Raw genomic sequence first — 18,049 nt, forward strand, 5'->3', positions numbered from 1 at the left:
GACTTCTGATATTTTCAGTTTACAATGGGTTAGTCAGAATATAACTTGTTGCAAGTCCAGGAAGATCTAGAAAGAGATTTATTTTAATGAATTGGCTTATGTGATTATGGAGGCTATGAAGTCCCAAGATCTTTCCAGGAGAGTGGATGATATAGTTCTGATCTGAGTCTGAAGGCCTGAGAAGCAACAGAGCTGATGGTATAAGTTCCAGTCTGAGTCCCTGTCTGAAAGCAGAGTGGGGCCAGTGTGGCAGGTGGAAAGTGAATTCTCCCTTCCTCAGTCTTTTTGTTCTGCCCATGCCTTTGGTAGGTGGGGTGAGGCCCAGCCATGCTGCGGAGGGAGGTCTGCTTCACTCAGTCTGCTGTCAATCCCACCCAGAATCACCCTCACAGACATACTCAGAGTAACGTTTAACTGAACATCTGGGCTCTCTGTGACCCAAGCAAGCTGGCACGTAAAATCAAGCATCATGTTGCCTCAGGTGATGTGACAAGGAAGGGGCACAATGGGGTCTTATACCCATTTGGTCTCTTGGTCGCCTGCTCTCCTCAGCACAGTGCAATGGTTGAATATTGATGTTTATCTGACATGGAAGGACCCCGGATTTTAAAGTTGAAGCAGACCCTCAAAGTCATTTAGATCATTCCCATCATTTTACAAATAAACAAATCAAAGCCCTGAGAGGCTGTTGGCTCAAGGTCACATTGTCAGGCAGAGGACTTTGTAGCATAAGTCCTACATTCTCCCTTTCCTATAGTGTTGACTTTCTCTTACTAACATGCTTAGAATTATTTCACTTTTTCTTGTATTTATAGAAATTTATAGTTTAGAAGGGCTTCCCTGGTGGTAAGCCAGTGCTAAAGAATCTGTCTGCAGTGCGGGAGACTCAGGAAATGCTGGTTTGATCCCTGGGTCAGAAGATCCTCCAAGGAGGGCATGGCAATCCACTCCACTATTCTTGCCTGGAGAATCCCATGGACAGAGGAGCCTGGCAGGCTACAGTCCATGGGATCACAAGAGTCAGACACAACTGTAGTGAATGAGCATGGATAGTTTAGAAGTCCTAGTGGGGTGGGGTATGTGTATAAGGGTGAATTAAAACATTTTTGAACATGTATAAAATGTAGGGTAGGAAGGATAATAATAAATGGATACCGTATATTCATTACTCTGTTTATCCATTTTGCTTTTTTTCCCCTAATGACTTTGCTGAAGGCTTGAATATTTCTGACTACATCTCTTTAAAATAAAGATATATTCCTGTATAACTACATGGTTATACCTAACAAAAATCATAGTAATTCTCTAGTGTAATCTAAAATCTCATCTATATTTAAAATTTTCTGAGTGTCCCCCAAATGCTGTTCACATCTGCTTTGTTAAAACCAAGTTTTGTCCCAGAACCATGCATTGCATTTGGTTTTTTAAGTCTCTTAAATCTCTTTTAATCTAGAACACTAAGTCTTCATGTATATGTGGGTGGACGCTGAAGTTTAACCAATAACTGTTGCCGTTATGAAGCATTCCTGGCCCAGGCACAGTAGCACATCTTGAAAGGGAAGTACCTGATTGCCCCCTCCTTGCAGCAATTTTGGATATTATTCAAAGAAAGAATGTTACTCATGTCAAGTGTTTAAAAAAAAAAACAACTTATGAAGAGCCTTATTTTTGAAGGTATGATTCAAGAAACCCTGCTTCACCAAAAAGCACACCTTGGGCCAATATTTAGTCTTGCAGAAGCTACTGAATATTTCAGGAAAAAATATGCAAAGCACAGGTATTCTATATACTTATAATATAGGACATTTCATGTACTCAGAATATGGCAATAAAATGTAATATATAACTAACATAAAAGTTGCCAAACTAAATAATGTATTTAAACATTTGAATTAGTATCTGACTGAATATCTTAGAATCTCAGTCATCTCTGTGATAATTTGTGAGGTGTAAAAGGAAAAGATACTATTTAAGTAACCTTCTTTTAGACTGAATTGCAGGAGGTTATGAGACTTGCTCAGTCATGTCCTGAATAGGTGAAGGGGATTGAATTTATCATTTAGCCTTTGACTATGTTGAAAGTCCTTCCTTGTACATTTATTTCTTCATGTTTACATGTCTTGGCATCATTAATGAGACTAACATTCCTACTAGCATGGAGAGATTCAGTTGGCTTCTTCCTGCTTAGAGTGAGTTTGATCATGACATCTTTCATCCGAAGTTGCAAGTTGCACACAGTCATCTCTTCCATTGAGTGTCATACAGATACATCTCATGGAATAAGTTAAAAGGCAAAATGTCTGCAGAGTTAGTAGGTGCATCCAGAGAAATAGGATGCATCTAAAACTATGTTGCTTTTGAATTATTTATAGAACAGGACTTTTCTGAGCATGTTTGTAAATAGGAGAGAAGATGCTAGAAGACAAAAGGAATCAGTAATAAAAATACTTTTTTAAATACTTAGAGTGTGCCAAAGTACATACTCAGAACTTTACATACATGTTCTCATTTAATTCTCATAACAGCCTGATGAAGTCACTGAGGAATAAAAGTGGCTTATAAAACTTGACCAGTATCACAGAAGTCATAAGTTGTGGAGTTCATTTGGAACCTAGATTCCAAGAAGTGGGCAGAACTTCTGAGTGAAAAGGTAGAGCTGAGGGAAAGAAGCATCTAGAGGGGTGCAGAATGAAAACTTTGGGAAATAGTTGCTTATACCTCTTGTAAAGGAAGAAAAGGAAATGTTGCCTGTCAGATCAGTCAGTCCTAAGGAAAAGGAAATCAGTCCTGAATATTCATTGGAAGGACTGATCTGAAGCTGAAATTCCAATACTTTAGCCACCTGATGCAAAGAACTGACTCCTTGGAAAAGACCCTGATGCTGGGAAAGATTGAAGGCAGGAAGAGAAGGGGATGACAGACAATAAGATGGTTGGATGGCATCACTGACTCAATGGACATGAGTTTGAGCAAGCTCTGGGAGTTGGTGATGGACAGGGAAGCCTGGTGTGCTGCAGTCCATGGGGTCGCAAAGAGTCAGACATGACTGAGCGACTGAACTGAACTGAAGATAATGGAGCAAAGATAGCGAAGGGACTTGGGATAAATGGAGATGTTTTCTAAAAGGTCCTCTGGGGAATTTGTTGAGGATACCTGAGGAATTGTGGGGATCAAGGTGAACTTAAGCAGCCTCATTCTTTAGGGTAACCAGTTTGGGTTATTTCATGACTGCCTTCAGCAGCACATGGGAGTCTGGTAATGGCAGCAATGGAGCAAATGATGGCAATGGGGAATGACAGTGTGTGCAAGGCAGAGCAGCAAGAGAGCTGGTAGTTGAGTTGAAAAAAAAAAAAAAAAAAAGAATGTCTGAGTTGACATTAGACTCAGGATTCAAACCCATCCTCTATTACACCAGTGATGTGACCTTGCTTGAGGTCATCTCTTCCAAGTTCAGTTTCCTTATTTGGAAAATGAAGATATTAATAGTTCTTACTTCATATACTTTTTGTGTGTGCTAAATTCCACATAAGACATGAAATGTGTTATGTGTAAATTTCAACAAATGTTGGCTTGTCGTCTTATGCTAACAATGAATGGGAAGGCTCAAATGCTAGACCATAGGGTCCTTCTGGGATAAGAAACCAGTGAAATGAGAATGGACCGATAGTCTGGGAGTAATCAAGTGATGATGGACTTCAGTATAGGAATGAGGAACAGGTTCAGCACAGGTATGGAGTAGGAGTAGGGTAGATGGAAGATTAGGAATTTGTGGAATGAAGATACTCAAATTTGATATTTTTGAAATAAGAATTTCAAGAGACAATTCCTGGTATGACTGTACTAGGAACTGACTTAAATGAAGAAGGAAGTCATTGGAGCGGAAGATGTTAAGAACTGGGAAGATGTAAAAAGATACAAAGGATTTTGATGACCTCAGAGGTTATCAGCATGGCTGACTGAGCAGCATCTAGCTGGTTACAACTTGTTTTACTTTTGGAAATCAGTGTGCTTTGGCATAACTCAGACAGAGACGTTTAAAATGTGAAGAGGTATCCCAAGAACATAACATGGTGCCTGGGAGCCAGAGGGATACTCATGTATCATCTGGCAAGCATTAACAAAAAATGCAAAGCTAAGTAACTCTATTTACTTTTTTAAGTTTTGCAAAAGAATGAAAAATGTAAGGAGTGAAGTTGAGAAGGACTATGTTTATTTCTTTGTGGTCTTCACTTTTCCTGTAGAAGAACATGGGGGTATTAAAATATATTAGGCTTTTTTCCATCCACTGAAATGGTGCTATTGCTATTCCTTTCCCCTCTCTTCATTGAGGTGTAATTGATATATTAAAAGCCTGTACATATTTAATGTATGTAGCTTGGTGAGTTTGGTCATTATTCATTTTTATATGTTCAAGGAACATTTTTTGAGGGTGATAACAACTATATGGGCTTCCCTGGTGGCTCAGTGGTAAAGAATTCTCCTGCCAATGCAGGAGACTCACGTTTGATCTCTCGGTCGGGAAGATCCCCTTGAGAAGGAAATGGCAACACACTCCAGTATTCTTGACTGGAAAATCCCATGGGCAGAGGAGCCTGGAGGGCTATAGTCCATGGGGTCATGAAGAGTCAGACATAGCTTAGTGACTAAAACAGCAACTACCATGCTATATTCTAAGGCAGCGCTGTCTAACAGAAATATATTGTAAGCCAGACATGTAATTAAAAATTTTCTAGTAGCCACATAAAATAGTAAAAAGAAGAAGGTGAAATGAATAAAATAGTTTATTTCACTTGATATATCCAAAATATTATCACTTCAACATGTTCTATAAAATTATGAATATAATCTATTCTGGTTTTATACTAACTCTTCAAAATTTGGTGTGTATTTTATAATTATAGCACATGTCAGTTTAACTAGTCCTATTTCAAGTGTTCAAGAGCCACATGTGGCTAGAGGCTATTGAATTGGACAGCAGAGTTCTAAGGGCTGGGATAGAAGAGAAATCAAGAAACAGTTGCAGTTCAATAGAAAATTATAATGTAACTAGTGAGTGAGATCAATACAGAAAGCTATCTGTCAATCATTTATATTTTAGATCTTCAATCTACTTATTTACTTGATTCCCAGACTTATTGCAAAAAAATCCAAAGTAGCTTGCAATAAGATATAAAAATTGAAAAAGGAGGACAACTATTGATTCCATGTTCAATTCATTTAAAGCCTATCACTTGACCTTAATTCTCAACTTGACCTTGTGAAGATGTGCATCAGATATTTTAAACTTCACTTTGAAAACTTGGGAGTCACTAGAGAGTATGAGTTGGGAAAACTAATGTACCCTGATGCCCAACTTACACACCAAATAGGCAGCAGACCTGGGAGTAGAAGTCATACTTTCTTTCTCTAGGTACATTTGGGAGGCTGCAGTTTAACTCTGGAGTCCCTCACTTCTGTCAAATGCATATCCTGTTTGTGTCTCATATCCTGAATAAAGCTGATGACATAACCGGGTCTCCCTGGCAGGTGTGCAACTATTTTTAGGGAAGACATCTCATGCTTAAAAGTGGATTAAAACAAAGCAACACGTGGGTTATTAGCTTGCATGGAACAGGTGAGGCTGGCCCTGTTTCCTCCAGAGTGAATGGATAAGAAATACTGAAGCCATTTGAACTGTGAACTGTTGACTGTTGTCTAGAACACAAAGAAATCTTTCTCCTGCTTGGTGGAGGAAGAGTTAACATTTTTCTGATTTATTTTTTATGCAAATTTATTTTTGGTGGTGCATTATTTTCCAATTTTAGGTCCTGCTCCAGATGTCGTCTCAGACAAAATCTACCAGATCAGCAAAACAATTGAGGAATATGCTATATGCCCTGATTTGCGAATTGACCTGTCTCGACTAGGAAGACAAGAATTTGACCTGGAGAACAAATTCAAACCATTTAGAGGTAATTGGGAAATTGTATTTTGAAGAAAATTAGAACTCTGTGGATGGAGGTGACATTTTTTCTTCAGGGGAGAGCACACACACAAGTGATGAAATTATCAATTTTAGGAGTGGCACTTGATAAATAGATATAAACTGAGTGTGGTGCGGAGGGAAATGAGAGCAGCCAAGATATTTGGAACTGGCAACTTTCAACAGCTACTTTCCAAACTATCATTTTTGACATAGGGAACATTTCACGGCTGACTCTTTTACAGTGTTCCAAGAATAGACTGTGAATTGCCAACACATGTCTTTACTTTTCGAAGCAATTAAGGTGAAGATGCTGAAATACTTTAGATAATTAAAAAGAGACCTAACATGGTAATGGAGTTATTAAAATTTCCTATGGAAGATAGGTGTTTCTTTTCCAAGCTAGGATCATGCAGTTTATCTTGATTCAATTCATAGTTGACCACCTGCTCTATACCATGCTCCATGATAGAAGATTTTACAAAGGAATTCACTAAGTACCAAATGGATTTAGGAAAATGGTTCAAAAATTAAAAACCAGGATGAAGTTGCCAAAAATATTATCCTGTATGGTAGAGTGAATAAAACTTCTAAGTCCTCAGATTATAACCTTTCAATTTGTAGGTTAATATTGAACCATGTAATAACATTAATATCAAGTAAATGCATATCATTTTTCACCCTCTATTTTATCCTGTTGCTTTCTCCTTCAAGGCATACAAATAGCAATAAAACAAACTTTTTTTTTTTTTAACTCCTTCTGTGCCCCTATCAGCTTAAATCCAGTTTGTATTAAGATGGTATCCTTATTTTACAAGTAATTTATTTAGTTCAAAAGGTGAAATACCTAGTTCATGGCCACATGATATTTTAGGGACAGAGAGGAGCCTGAAATGTACTATTTGGAGACACAGTGTTGGGCCAACTCTGTCAGTTTTCTTGGAAGATTTTGAGTCAATTGCTTGCTTAGCTTGTGAGCAGAAGTTAATTGAAAGCCATGTGATACTTACAGGATGCAATGATTCCTGATTTTATTAATCTAGTTGGGAGTATTCATACACACAATGGCTTGACAACTAAAAGCAAGGGATATTTTACGTTAACTAAGTGATTTAAGTATACTTGATTACATATGTTTGGATGTACTGGGAAATAAGATGACAGAAAAAGCAGGTATTATTATATTATCAGGAAGAAATTTTGTTGGTTGATTGAATCTTCACAGTTGTACTAGTTGTTCAAGAGACCCAGATCTTTGGTGGCTCAGATTCAGGCCCACTGTTTCAGCTACATTGCTCATTTGGTGAGTTTTCTACAGGGCTGCAGACACCACGAGATAGAGGGAGACATTTCCTGGTCTCAAGAATTTGAAAATGATTGTTTGGGATAATTTATGTGCTGTGTTCTTGCTGTTTAAATGTTGAGCAAGACTTCAGTTAATTGGAAACAATTTAGTCTTTGGCATTTCATCTTAAAGGATGAAGAGCAAGAACTATGTGATGTGACCTTTCAGTTTTCATGGAAATCTATTTGCTTCCTTGTTTTTTACATTTTTGTTTGATATTGATGCTATTTATCTGCTATAAATACCAAATGTATTTAGGCAAGTAGTTCAGGAGTTAGACCCAGAATGAAATTGCCAAACACATTATGCTATATTGTAGAGAGAGTAAAACTTCAAGCATATTCAATCCGTAACCTTTCATTTTATAGATTAATTTTTTATTGTGATAAAATATATGTAACATATACTATGTTAATAATTTTTAGATGTGTTTTGCATAAACTTTTTTTTTGTTTGTTTTGTTTTTTGCATAAACTTTTAATTAATTTACTTTATAGATTAGTATGGGCTTCCGTGGTGGCTCAGTGGTAAAGAATCCGCCTACAGTGCAGGAGACGCAAGAGATGTAGGTTTGATTCCTGAGTCAGGAAGATCCTCTGGAGAAGGAAATGGCAACCCACTCCAGTATTTTTGCCTGGAGAATCCCATGGACAGAGGAGCTTGGTGGGCTACAGTCTATAGGGTCGCAGAGTCAGACATGACTGAACATAGATTAATATCCTCCTCCTATCAGAGATGATTAAAAACTATTTGTATTCTTGAAGAAGTTATTATATTTGAACTTGATTTAAGTGCAATGGAAGTATTTTTAGTGTGTATTTGACCAGATGAAGGGATAGTTTCATGTTACATATAAAATCTCACCCACTAAATACTGCACCTGGATTTACTAAAAATTATTAAAGGTGGATTGGTAATATCTTTAGTGCAGGTTTAAATGTTTCAAGGTTCCAAAGTAGTATGTGTTTGAAAAATTTGAACAACAGCATAACATAAGTTTCAAAATTTAACTACAAATTACAAAAGCAGAGCTCATGGACAAATTTTAGTGCCTAAAATGAAATATTTATTATTTCTGGGAAAAATATTTTCTGAGTACTAATTTTGTACCAATCACCAAGTTTGAAAAGTGTGATGTATTCTGGGTTTTATGAATCTTAAATAAATGGAAAAGACTTGATTTGGTTGTCTGGTCATTAGGTGGTGCAGGAGAGCATGTGTGTTTAATGAAGATTTCTAAATATCTGGCACTGGAGAGCATTTGTGTTTAATGAACATTTCTAAATACCTGGCACTCATCTTGAACCTGGTAATAGACTGGGCACACGGGAGACTTTACACAAACTCAGAAAAATATCCTTTATCACCAATTCAGAACCTGAATCTGCTTGGTACCATGGCATTTAGAAAGTAGGGGTCACTGCTGAGGTTACTTCTTGATTTGTTTCAGGCCAGCTGAGTCATTTTTTGGCCAGTCCCCATAGGAGAGGCAACTGGTTTTGCCAAGATGCCTCTTAGCATTGAGGTGTTTGCAGTTTGTGGGAGGGAGTGGTGGAATGAAGAGAGTGGGGACAATAGGCATAGTTTTATCTTAATTACTTTATTCTGTGGTTGATTTTTCACTTGCAAAGAAGAATTTGCAACTTGATATTTTTATACCAGTTAATCACCTGCAAAGTTTGTAGCATCTTGATTGTGCTTTGTGATTTTGTCTGCAAATGGACACTTTGCTTCCCGTGTTAATGTGTGGGGTTATGATGGGATTGTGATCAAAATTTCATGCTTTTTTATGCTTCCAAGAATCCCTCATGGCTGGTCATTGTTGTCTCCTTTGGCTTTCCTATCCTTAGTGGAGATAGTGGACCCAGTGGATATCTATCTCAACCTCCTTCGGACCATTTTTGACTTTAACGCCATCAAGAGTTTGCTGACTGGGCCTGGCCAATTGAAGATCCGAGTTGATGCCATGCATGGAGGTAAGCGTGTAGTCTTCTACCAAGTGGTGAACAAGAAATGGTAAAGGAGACCTCAATGTGTGTTGGGTTTCTGGGATTATGAGGAAGGTTGGATTCATAGATATTCACATGACATGTGTATGTTCAGATAGACATGTGGGATACTCTGGAAGGCTTCAGGGCTTTGATCTCTCTTTTTTGATGCAACTGAAAAAAAACTTGAACTTATGATTTTGAGGCTATGCCTGTTAGAGTGTGGAGTGGTAATAGCAAAATTGTAAATTAAAAAAAATTTCTGATCACAGTACATAGTTGAAAAAGTCAGATAGTTCAGAGCTTGCTATGAAAAAAATCCTTCACAACTCCTTTCCCCAGTTTTCTACTTTCCAGGAGCAGTCTTTTTTTTTTTTAGGTATTTATCTCCCTTTTACTAAGTACTATGAATATACTGCTCCTTGTTGATTTTTCAGTTTGAGCTGTTACGACTTCACACTATGGAAGATGAATCTGTAGTTCTTTTTCACCATCTCCACTCACTAAATCCAAGCACACTTCCTTAAACAAGTTATATTATCATTTTGTAAAATCAATATGCAGTAGTCTAGACTAATCATAACATGGTTGAGCCATGCAAAATACTGTAATTATATTTTCCTTTCAGCACAGCTTTTTTACTTCTTTGGAATTAGTAATCATCTTGTTTTCTCTTTACTAAGTTTTTGTGAAGTCTATTTACCACTATTAACTCTCATACGCGTCTAGTGTCAAAACCTCTCACTTCATTTCCCTGGAGACCTGGAGTCTCCTCTGTCTGCACTGGTAGCACTCTGAGCTGCTGTTGTCCTGAAATCTCCACTTAGCATCACCCTGTAATTCCTTTTACCGCTTTCTTATGTTGACTCTCTTATTTCTGGGTCCTTTGCCTTTTGCTTTCTTAATTTACTCCTACATTTCGGAGGAACACATTCTCCAGTTACTCTGTGAGAGAGAGCTCATGGGAGGTAAATGTTTTGAGTCATTGCATGTCTGAAAATGCCTGTTTTCTATGCTCATTCTGAATTGATATTTATCTGAATATAAAAATCTAGGTTGGATATTATTTTCCTTCAAAAGTTTGAGAGAATTGCTCCATTAGTCTTATAGCCATTCCTACCAAACTCGAGAAATCTGTTGCTATTCTGATTTTTAATTCATGTTTTGACATCTTTCTTTCTTTCTTCTCTGGAGGCTTTTGGGGCCTTTGATATGTGTTCAGTGTTCCTTCTTTTCTTTTTTTTTTTTTTAAACAAAAACAATTTTATTTTTCATAAGAAATAGTGTTTTCATGTGCATAAGAAATCCAGGTACTTCAGGTAGAATGCTGAAGCAAACATACATGGCTCTTGACCTAATGAAATTTACAACTGAGTGCATGTGTGGGTTTTTTTTTTTTATGAAGATTAAATACCTTTAATATATGTGAAGAACTTAAAACAGTGCTTAGCACACAGTAAGCTTTATACAATTATTACATCATTGTTTTTAACTACTGTAATCCATTTAAAAACGTTAATGCTATGGAAAATGTGAATACATAATTGTAACTAAAAACTAGAAAACCATGTATTTCCTTTATGGTCTCTGTTTTCTAAGTTTGTATATGATGCAAAAGAACACATATATACATTTAAAGGAAGTTGGGGGAGATGTCCTATGCCTTCCCATTTTTCAAAAGGAGAAAAATTATGTCTTTCAAAAACAAAACTGTCAAAAGTATGTGAATAAGTTATACAGATTGAGGAGTTCAGTTCAGAGTGGGTTTTTTTGTTTGTTTGTTTTGAGAAAATTATAATAAGTTAATATAATAGGACGTTAGAGAACATCTTTCCATCTTGTGGTATTGTTACCTTTGTCAAAGATAAGGTGTCCATAGGTCCGTGGATTTATCTCTGGGCTTTCTATTCTGTTCCATTGATCTATATTTCTGTCTTTGTGCCAGTACCATACTGTCTTGATGACTGTGGCTTTGTAGTAGAGTCTGAAGTCAGGCAGGTTGATTCCTCCAGTTCCATTCTTCTTTCTCAAGATTACTTTGGCTATTCGAGGTTTTTTGTATTTCCATACAAATTGTGAAATTCTTTGGTCTAGTTCTGTGAAGAATACCGTTGGTAACTTGATAGGGATTGCATTGAATCTATAGATTGCTTTGGGTAGAATAGCCATTTTGACAATATTGATTCTTCCAATCCATGAACACGGTATGTTTCTCCATCTGTTTGTGTCCTCTTTGATTTCTTTCATCAGTGTTTTATAGTTTTCTATGTATAGGTCTTTTGTTTCTTTAGGTAGATATACTCCTAAGTATTTTATTCTTTTTGTTGCAATGTGAATGGTATTGTTTCTTTAATTTCTCTTTCTGTTTTTTCATTGTTAGTATATAGGAATGCAAGGGATTTCTGTGTGTTAATTTTATATCCTGCAACTTTACTATATTCATTGATTAGCTCTAGTAATTTTCTGGTAGAGTCTTTAGGGTTTTCTATGTAGAGGATCATGTCATCTGCAAACAGTGAGAGTTTCACTTCTTCTTTTCCTATCTGGATTCCTTTTACTTCTTTTTCTGCTCTGATTGCTGTGGCCAGAACTTCCAACACTATGTTGAATAGTAGTGGTGAGAGTGGGCACCCTTGTCTTGTTCCTGATTTCAGGGGAAATGCTTTCAATTTTTCACCATTGAGGGTGATGCTTGCTGTGGGTTTGTCATATATAGCTTTTATTATGTTGAGGTATGTTCCTTCTATTCCTGCTTTTTGGAGAGTTTTAAACATAAATGAGTGTTGAATTTTGTCAAAGGCTTTCTCTGCATCTATTGAGATAATCATATGGTTTTTATCTTTCAATTTGTTAATGTGGTGTATTACATTGATTGATTTGCGGATATTAAAGAATCCTTGCATTCCTGGGATAAAGCCCACTTGGTCATGGTGTATGATTTTTTTAATATGTTGTTGGATTCTGTTTGCTAGAATTTTGTTAAGGATTTTTGCGTCTATGTTCATCAGTGATATCGGCCTGTAGTTTTCTTTTTTTGTGGCATCTTTGTCTGGTTTTGGAATTAGGGTGATGGTGGCCTCATAGAATGAGTTTGGAAGTTTACCTTCCTCTGCAATTTTCTGGAAGAGTTTGAGTAAGATAGGTGTTAGCTCTTCTCTAAATTTTTGGTAGAATTCAGCTGTGAAGCCATCTGGTCCTGGGCTTTTGTTTGCTGGAAGATTTTTGATTATAGTTTCGATTTCCTTGCTTGTGATGGGTCTGTTAAGATCTTCTATTTCTTCCTGGTTCAGTTTTGGAAAGTTATACTTTTCTAAGAATTTGTCCATTTCTTCCAAGTTGTCCATTTTATTGGCACAGAGCTGCTGGTAGTAGTCTCTTATGATCCTTTGTATTTCAGTGTTGTCTGTTGTGATCTCTCCATTTTCATTTCTAATTTTGTTAATTTGGTTCTTCTCTCTTTGTTTCTTAATGAGTCTTGCTAATGGCTTGTCAATTTTGTTTATTTTTTCAAAAAACCAGCTTTTAGCTTTGTTGATTTTTGCTATGGTCTCTTTAGTTTCTTTTGCATTTATTTCTGCCCTGATTTTTAAGATTTCTTTCCTTCTGCTAACCCTGGGGTTCTTCATTTCTTCCTTCTCTAGTTGCTTTAGGTGTAGAGTTAGGTTATTTATTTGGTTTTTTTCTTGTTTCTTGATGTAAGCCTGTAATGCTATGAACCTTCCCCTTAGCACTGCTTTTACAGTGTCCCATAGGTTTTGGGTTGTTGTGTTTTCATTTTCATTCATTTCTATACATATTTTGATTTCTTTTTTGATTTCTTCTGTGATTTGTTGGTTATTCAGAAGCGTGTTATTTAGCCTCCATATATTTGAATTTTTAACAATTTTTTTCCTGTAATTGAGATCTAATCTTACTGCACTGTGGTCAGAAAAGATGACTGGAATGATTTCAATTTTTTTGAATTTTCCAAGACCAGATTTATGGCCCAGGATGTGATCTATTCTGGAGAAGGTTCCGTGTGCACTTGAGAAAAAGGTGAAGTTGATTGTTTTGGGGTGAAATGTCCTATAGATATCAATTAGGTCTAGCTGGTCCATTGTGTCATTTAAGGTTTGTGTTTCCTTGTTAGTTTTCTGTTTAGTTGATCTATCCATAGTTGTGAGTGGGGTATTAAAGTCTCCCACTATTATTGTGTTACTATTAATTTCCTCTTTCATACTCGTTAGTGTTTGCCGCACATATTACGGTGCTCCTATGTTGGGTGCATATATATTTATAATTGTTATATCTTCTTCTTGGATTGATCCTTTGATCATTATATAGTGTCCTTCTTTGTCTCTTTTCACATCCTTTACTTGAAAGTCTATTTTATCTGATATGAGTATTGCGACTCCTGCTTTCTTTTGGTCTCCGTTTGCATGAAATATTTTTTTCCAGCCCTTCACTTTTAGTCTGTATGTGTCTCTTGCTTTGAGGTGGGTCTCTTGTAGACAGCATATATAGGGGTCTTGTTTTTGTATCCATTCAGCCAATCTTTGTCTTTTGGTTGGGGCATTCAACCCATTTACATTTAGGGTAATTATTGATAGGTGTGGTCCCGTTGCCATTTACTTTGTTGTTTTGGGTTCACGTTTATACAACCTTTCTGCATTTCCTGTCTAGAGAAGATCCTTTAGCATTTGTTGAAGAGCTGGTTTGGTGGTGCTGAATTCTCTCAGCTTTTGCTTATCTGTAAAGCTTTTGAATTCTCCTTCATATCTGAATGAGATCCTTGCTGGATACAGTAATCTAGGTTGTAGGTTATTCTCTTTCATTACTTTCAGAACGTCCTGCCATTCCCTTCTGGCCTGGAGGGTTTCTATTGATAGATCAGCTGTTATCCTTATGGGGATCCCTTTGTGTGTTATTTGTTGTTTTTCCCTTGATGCTTTTAATATTTGTTCTTTGTGTTTGATCTTTGTTAATTTGATTAATATGTGTCTTGGGGTGTTTCGCCTTGGGTTTATCCTGTTTGGGACTCTCTGGGCTTCTTGGACTTGGGTGGCTATTTCCTTCCCCATTTTAGGGAAGTTTTCAGCTATTATCTCCTCGAGTATTTTCTCATGGCCTTTCTTTTTGTCTTCTTCTTGTGGAATTCCTATGATTCGAATGTTGGGGCGTTTCACATTGTCCCAGAGGTCCCTGAGGTTGTCCTCATTTCTTTTGATCCTTTTTTCTTTTTTCCTCTCTGCTTCATTTATTTCCACCATTTTATCTTCTATCTCACTTATCCTATCTTCTGCTTCCGTTAGTCTACTCTTGGTTCCCTCCAAAGTGTTTTTGATCTCATTCATTGCATTATTCATTTTTAATTGACTCTTTTTTATTTCTTCTAGGTCTTTATTAAACAGTTCTTGTATCTTTTCAATCTTTGTCTCCAGGCTGTTTATCTGTAACTCCATTTTGTTTTCAAGATTTTGGATCATTTTTATTATCATTATTCTAAATTCTTTTTCAGGTAGATTCCCTATCTCCTCCTCTTTTGTTTGACTTGGTGGGCATTTTTCATGTTCCTTTTCCTGTTGGGTATTTCTTTGCCTCTTCATCTTCTTTAGATTGCTGTGTCTGGAGTGGGCTTTCTGTATTCTGGAGGTCTGTGGTTCCTTTATATTGTGGAGGATTTACCCTGTGGGTGGGGTTAGACGATTGGCTTGTCAAGGTTTCCTGGTTAGGGAAGCTTGCGTCAGTGTTCTGGTGCGTGGAATTTGATTTCTTCTCTTTGGAGAGCAATGGAGTGCCCAGTAATGAGTTTTGAGATGGGTCTATGTGTTAGGTGTGTCCTTGGGCAGCCTGTATGTTGACGTTCACAGCTATGTTCCTGCGTTGCTGGAGAATTTGCGTGGTATGTCTTGCTCTAAAACTTATTGGCTCTTGGGTGGTGGTTGGTTTCAGTGTAGGTATGGAGGCTTTTGGACGGTCACTTATTACTTAAAGTTTCATGTAGTCAGGAATTTTCTGGTGTTCTCAGGTTTTGGGTTTAAGTCTCCTGCCTCTGGATTTCAGTTTTATTCTTCCTGTAGTCTCAGGACTTCTCCAACTATACAGCACTGATAAGAAAACTTCTAGGTTAATGGCGAAAAGATTCTCCCCCGTTAGGGACACCCAGAGAGGTTCACAGAGTTACATGAAGAAGAGGAGAGGGAGGAGGGAGATAGAGATGAGCAGGAGGAGAAAAGGGGGGACTCAAGAGGAGAGAGACAGATCTACGCAGCTGTCTGTTCCCAGAGTGTTCTCCGTAGCCCAGTCACCTACAAAGATTCACAGAATTGGATTGGGGAGAGAAGGGGAAAGGAGGAAATAGAGGTGTTCTGAGGTAGAAAACAGAGAGTCAAGATTGGGAGAGAATAATCTTCAGTTTAAAAATAGGGCTTCTCTTCTTTTTTTTTTTTTGTAAGGTTATAGTGTATTGAAAATGAAAATTAAGGAGTAGTAGAGGAGTACTAGAGGACTTTAAAAGAAATAAGAGAAAAAGAAAAATAGAAAATAGAAGAGAAAAAGGAAAGAAAAAAAAAGAAAAAAAAAAAAAGAAAGAAAAAAAAAATTTTTTTTCCCTAATTAAAAAAATCGTAAAAATCTATGGAAGTGAAAGTTAAGGAGTAATGGGGGAGTAATAGGGGATTTTAAAGGAAAATAAAAGAGAAAAAAAATAATAAAAAAGAAAAAAGAAAAAAAGAAAAAAGTAAAATTATATCTAGGAGTTTCTCTGGAGCTGTTGTGGTCAGTGTGGGTTCGGCTCAGTTTCAGATAGCTCCTCGTTCCAGCTTACACTTCTCGATATCTATAGGGCCCTTCCGGTGTAGTCCGTGTTTTCTAGAGGGATTTTAATCTGTTGCATCAGTCCCTTCTGAGGCGGTTCCCTTTGTTTATTTGGCTTCTGTTTGCCGGTCTCTTCAGAGCCTCATTTCCGCCCTGACACAGGCGGGCGGAGGTGGACTCTTGTTTAGGTAGCTAGTTCCCTCGCTCTGCGGGGCAGGAAGGGGCTGGCGCTGCGGGGACGGGCTTGCACTGCCAGGCGGGGCTGACGCAGCTTTCTCCGTCTGCGCTGCTCAGGCTCCCGGCTGTTCTATATGGAGCGCGCCCCGCGCTGCGCGAGGCTCCAGCCCTCGGGTGTTCCACAAAAGCGCGGAACGAAAAGCTGCGCCTGCTCTCTGTGCCTTCCCCGTCAGAGCGGTCCAGGCATCCAGGGGCTTGGTGGGCGCACTCTCCCCAGGTGTGGCGCGCCCACTCCCTTCCGCGGACCCAGTCTCAGTTTCCGCTGGCGCCAGTCGGGTGCGCGCGCCTTCTGCCCTCCGCGTCCCCAGCCCCAGTCCCCGCCCGCGCCGGTCGGGTGCCTGCACCCTGTGTCTCGCCGCGACCTTCCCCTCCCCCCTGCCTCCTGCCTCCGGCGGGGCTGGGCCGGTCCGCAGCCTGCGAGCTCGTCTCTGGATTTTCTCGGTCTCTGTTCTGCGAACGGCCGGCAGTGTGTTTGGGCCGGTTAATTTACTCTCTCTCTTTTGGTCTCCCACAGTTCAAGTTGGCAACTCCTAGAAGCTCCCTCCAATTGTCCTCAGGGCACTCAGGCCCGGACCCTACTCCAAGCAATGCCGCCTAAGATTCCCTTCCCGGGACGGATCTCCGTCCTTAGCTCTTTTGTCTCATTTTTAATCTTTTATATTTTGTCCTACCTCCTTCCGAAGACAATGGGCTGCTTTTCTGGGCGCCTGATGACCTCAGCTAGCGATCAGAAGTTGTTTTGCGAAGTTTGCTCTGCGTTCAGTTATTCTTTTGATGAATTTGTAGGAGAGAAAGTGGTCTGCCCGTCCTATTCCTCCGCCATCTTGGCTCCCCTTCTTTTCACAATGATGAGTCTGAGTGTGGGACTACATTTCTCTATTGTGCCAGGCACTTGAAGGCTCCTCTGAATCTAGAAACTTACGTCCTTTCATTGGGGGAAGTTTTCTTGCATTACTACTTGGATGATTCCTCCATTATTTTCTCTTTCCGTTCTCGATAATGGCTATTGTTTAGATACTGACTCTACTGGACAGATCTTTTAATTATCCTATTCTTTCCCCCAACACCCATTTTTCTTCTCTTTGTTTTGTGCTACTTTCTGGCAGATTTCCTCAACTTTAGCTCCAAGTCCTTCCATTGTTTTTCAGTTCCACTATCATATTTTTAATTTCCAAAAACTTTTTTTTTTCCAAATAACTCTTTTAAAAAATAACTTCCTATTCATGTTTCATGAATACCATATCTTTTTTTAATAAGTCAGATGTACTGAGGTATAAAATTTATTTGCAGTAAAACTGATACTTTGTTGGTATACAGTTTGATGAAGTTGGAAAAACATGTACAGTAATGTAATCACTCTGACAGTCAAGGTATAGAATATTTCCCTTGCTTCCACAAATTCTTTTGCATCTCTTGAAGTTTTACCTCTCCTCTTTCCCCTAGTCCCTGGCAATCACTCATCTGCTTTTTGCCCCATAGTTTTACCTTTTCCAGAAAGCCATATGAATGGAAACATACAATATGTAGCTGTTTTTTTCAGGCTTTTTTCACTCAGCATAAGGTTTTAGAGATGCATTCATGGTGTTGTATGTATCAGTGGTTATTTCTTATTACTAATGAGTAGTATTCCTTTATATAGATGTACTACATTCTGTTTATCCATTTACCACTTGATACAATCAGGGTTATTTCTAGGTTTTGGCTACTATAAACTGCTACAGA

The 18,049-nt window shown here is 38.2% G+C and overlaps 1 protein-coding gene across 1 annotated transcript in view; it reads left to right on the forward strand.

Moving 5' to 3' along the window:
* Window positions 1–18,049, forward strand: part of PGM5 (phosphoglucomutase 5) — a 194,802-nt gene that overhangs the window by 21,755 nt on the left and 154,998 nt on the right. Inside the window, exons 3-4 of the mRNA XM_061132188.1 lie at window positions 5,805–5,951; window positions 9,158–9,283. Coding sequence (XP_060988171.1) covers window positions 5,805–5,951; window positions 9,158–9,283 — 273 coding nt within the window. The remainder of the gene's footprint in view (window positions 1–5,804; window positions 5,952–9,157; window positions 9,284–18,049) is intronic.

Source organism: Dama dama, chromosome 29 (assembly GCF_033118175.1).
Source record: "Dama dama isolate Ldn47 chromosome 29, ASM3311817v1, whole genome shotgun sequence".
NCBI lineage: Eukaryota > Metazoa > Chordata > Mammalia > Artiodactyla > Cervidae > Dama > Dama dama.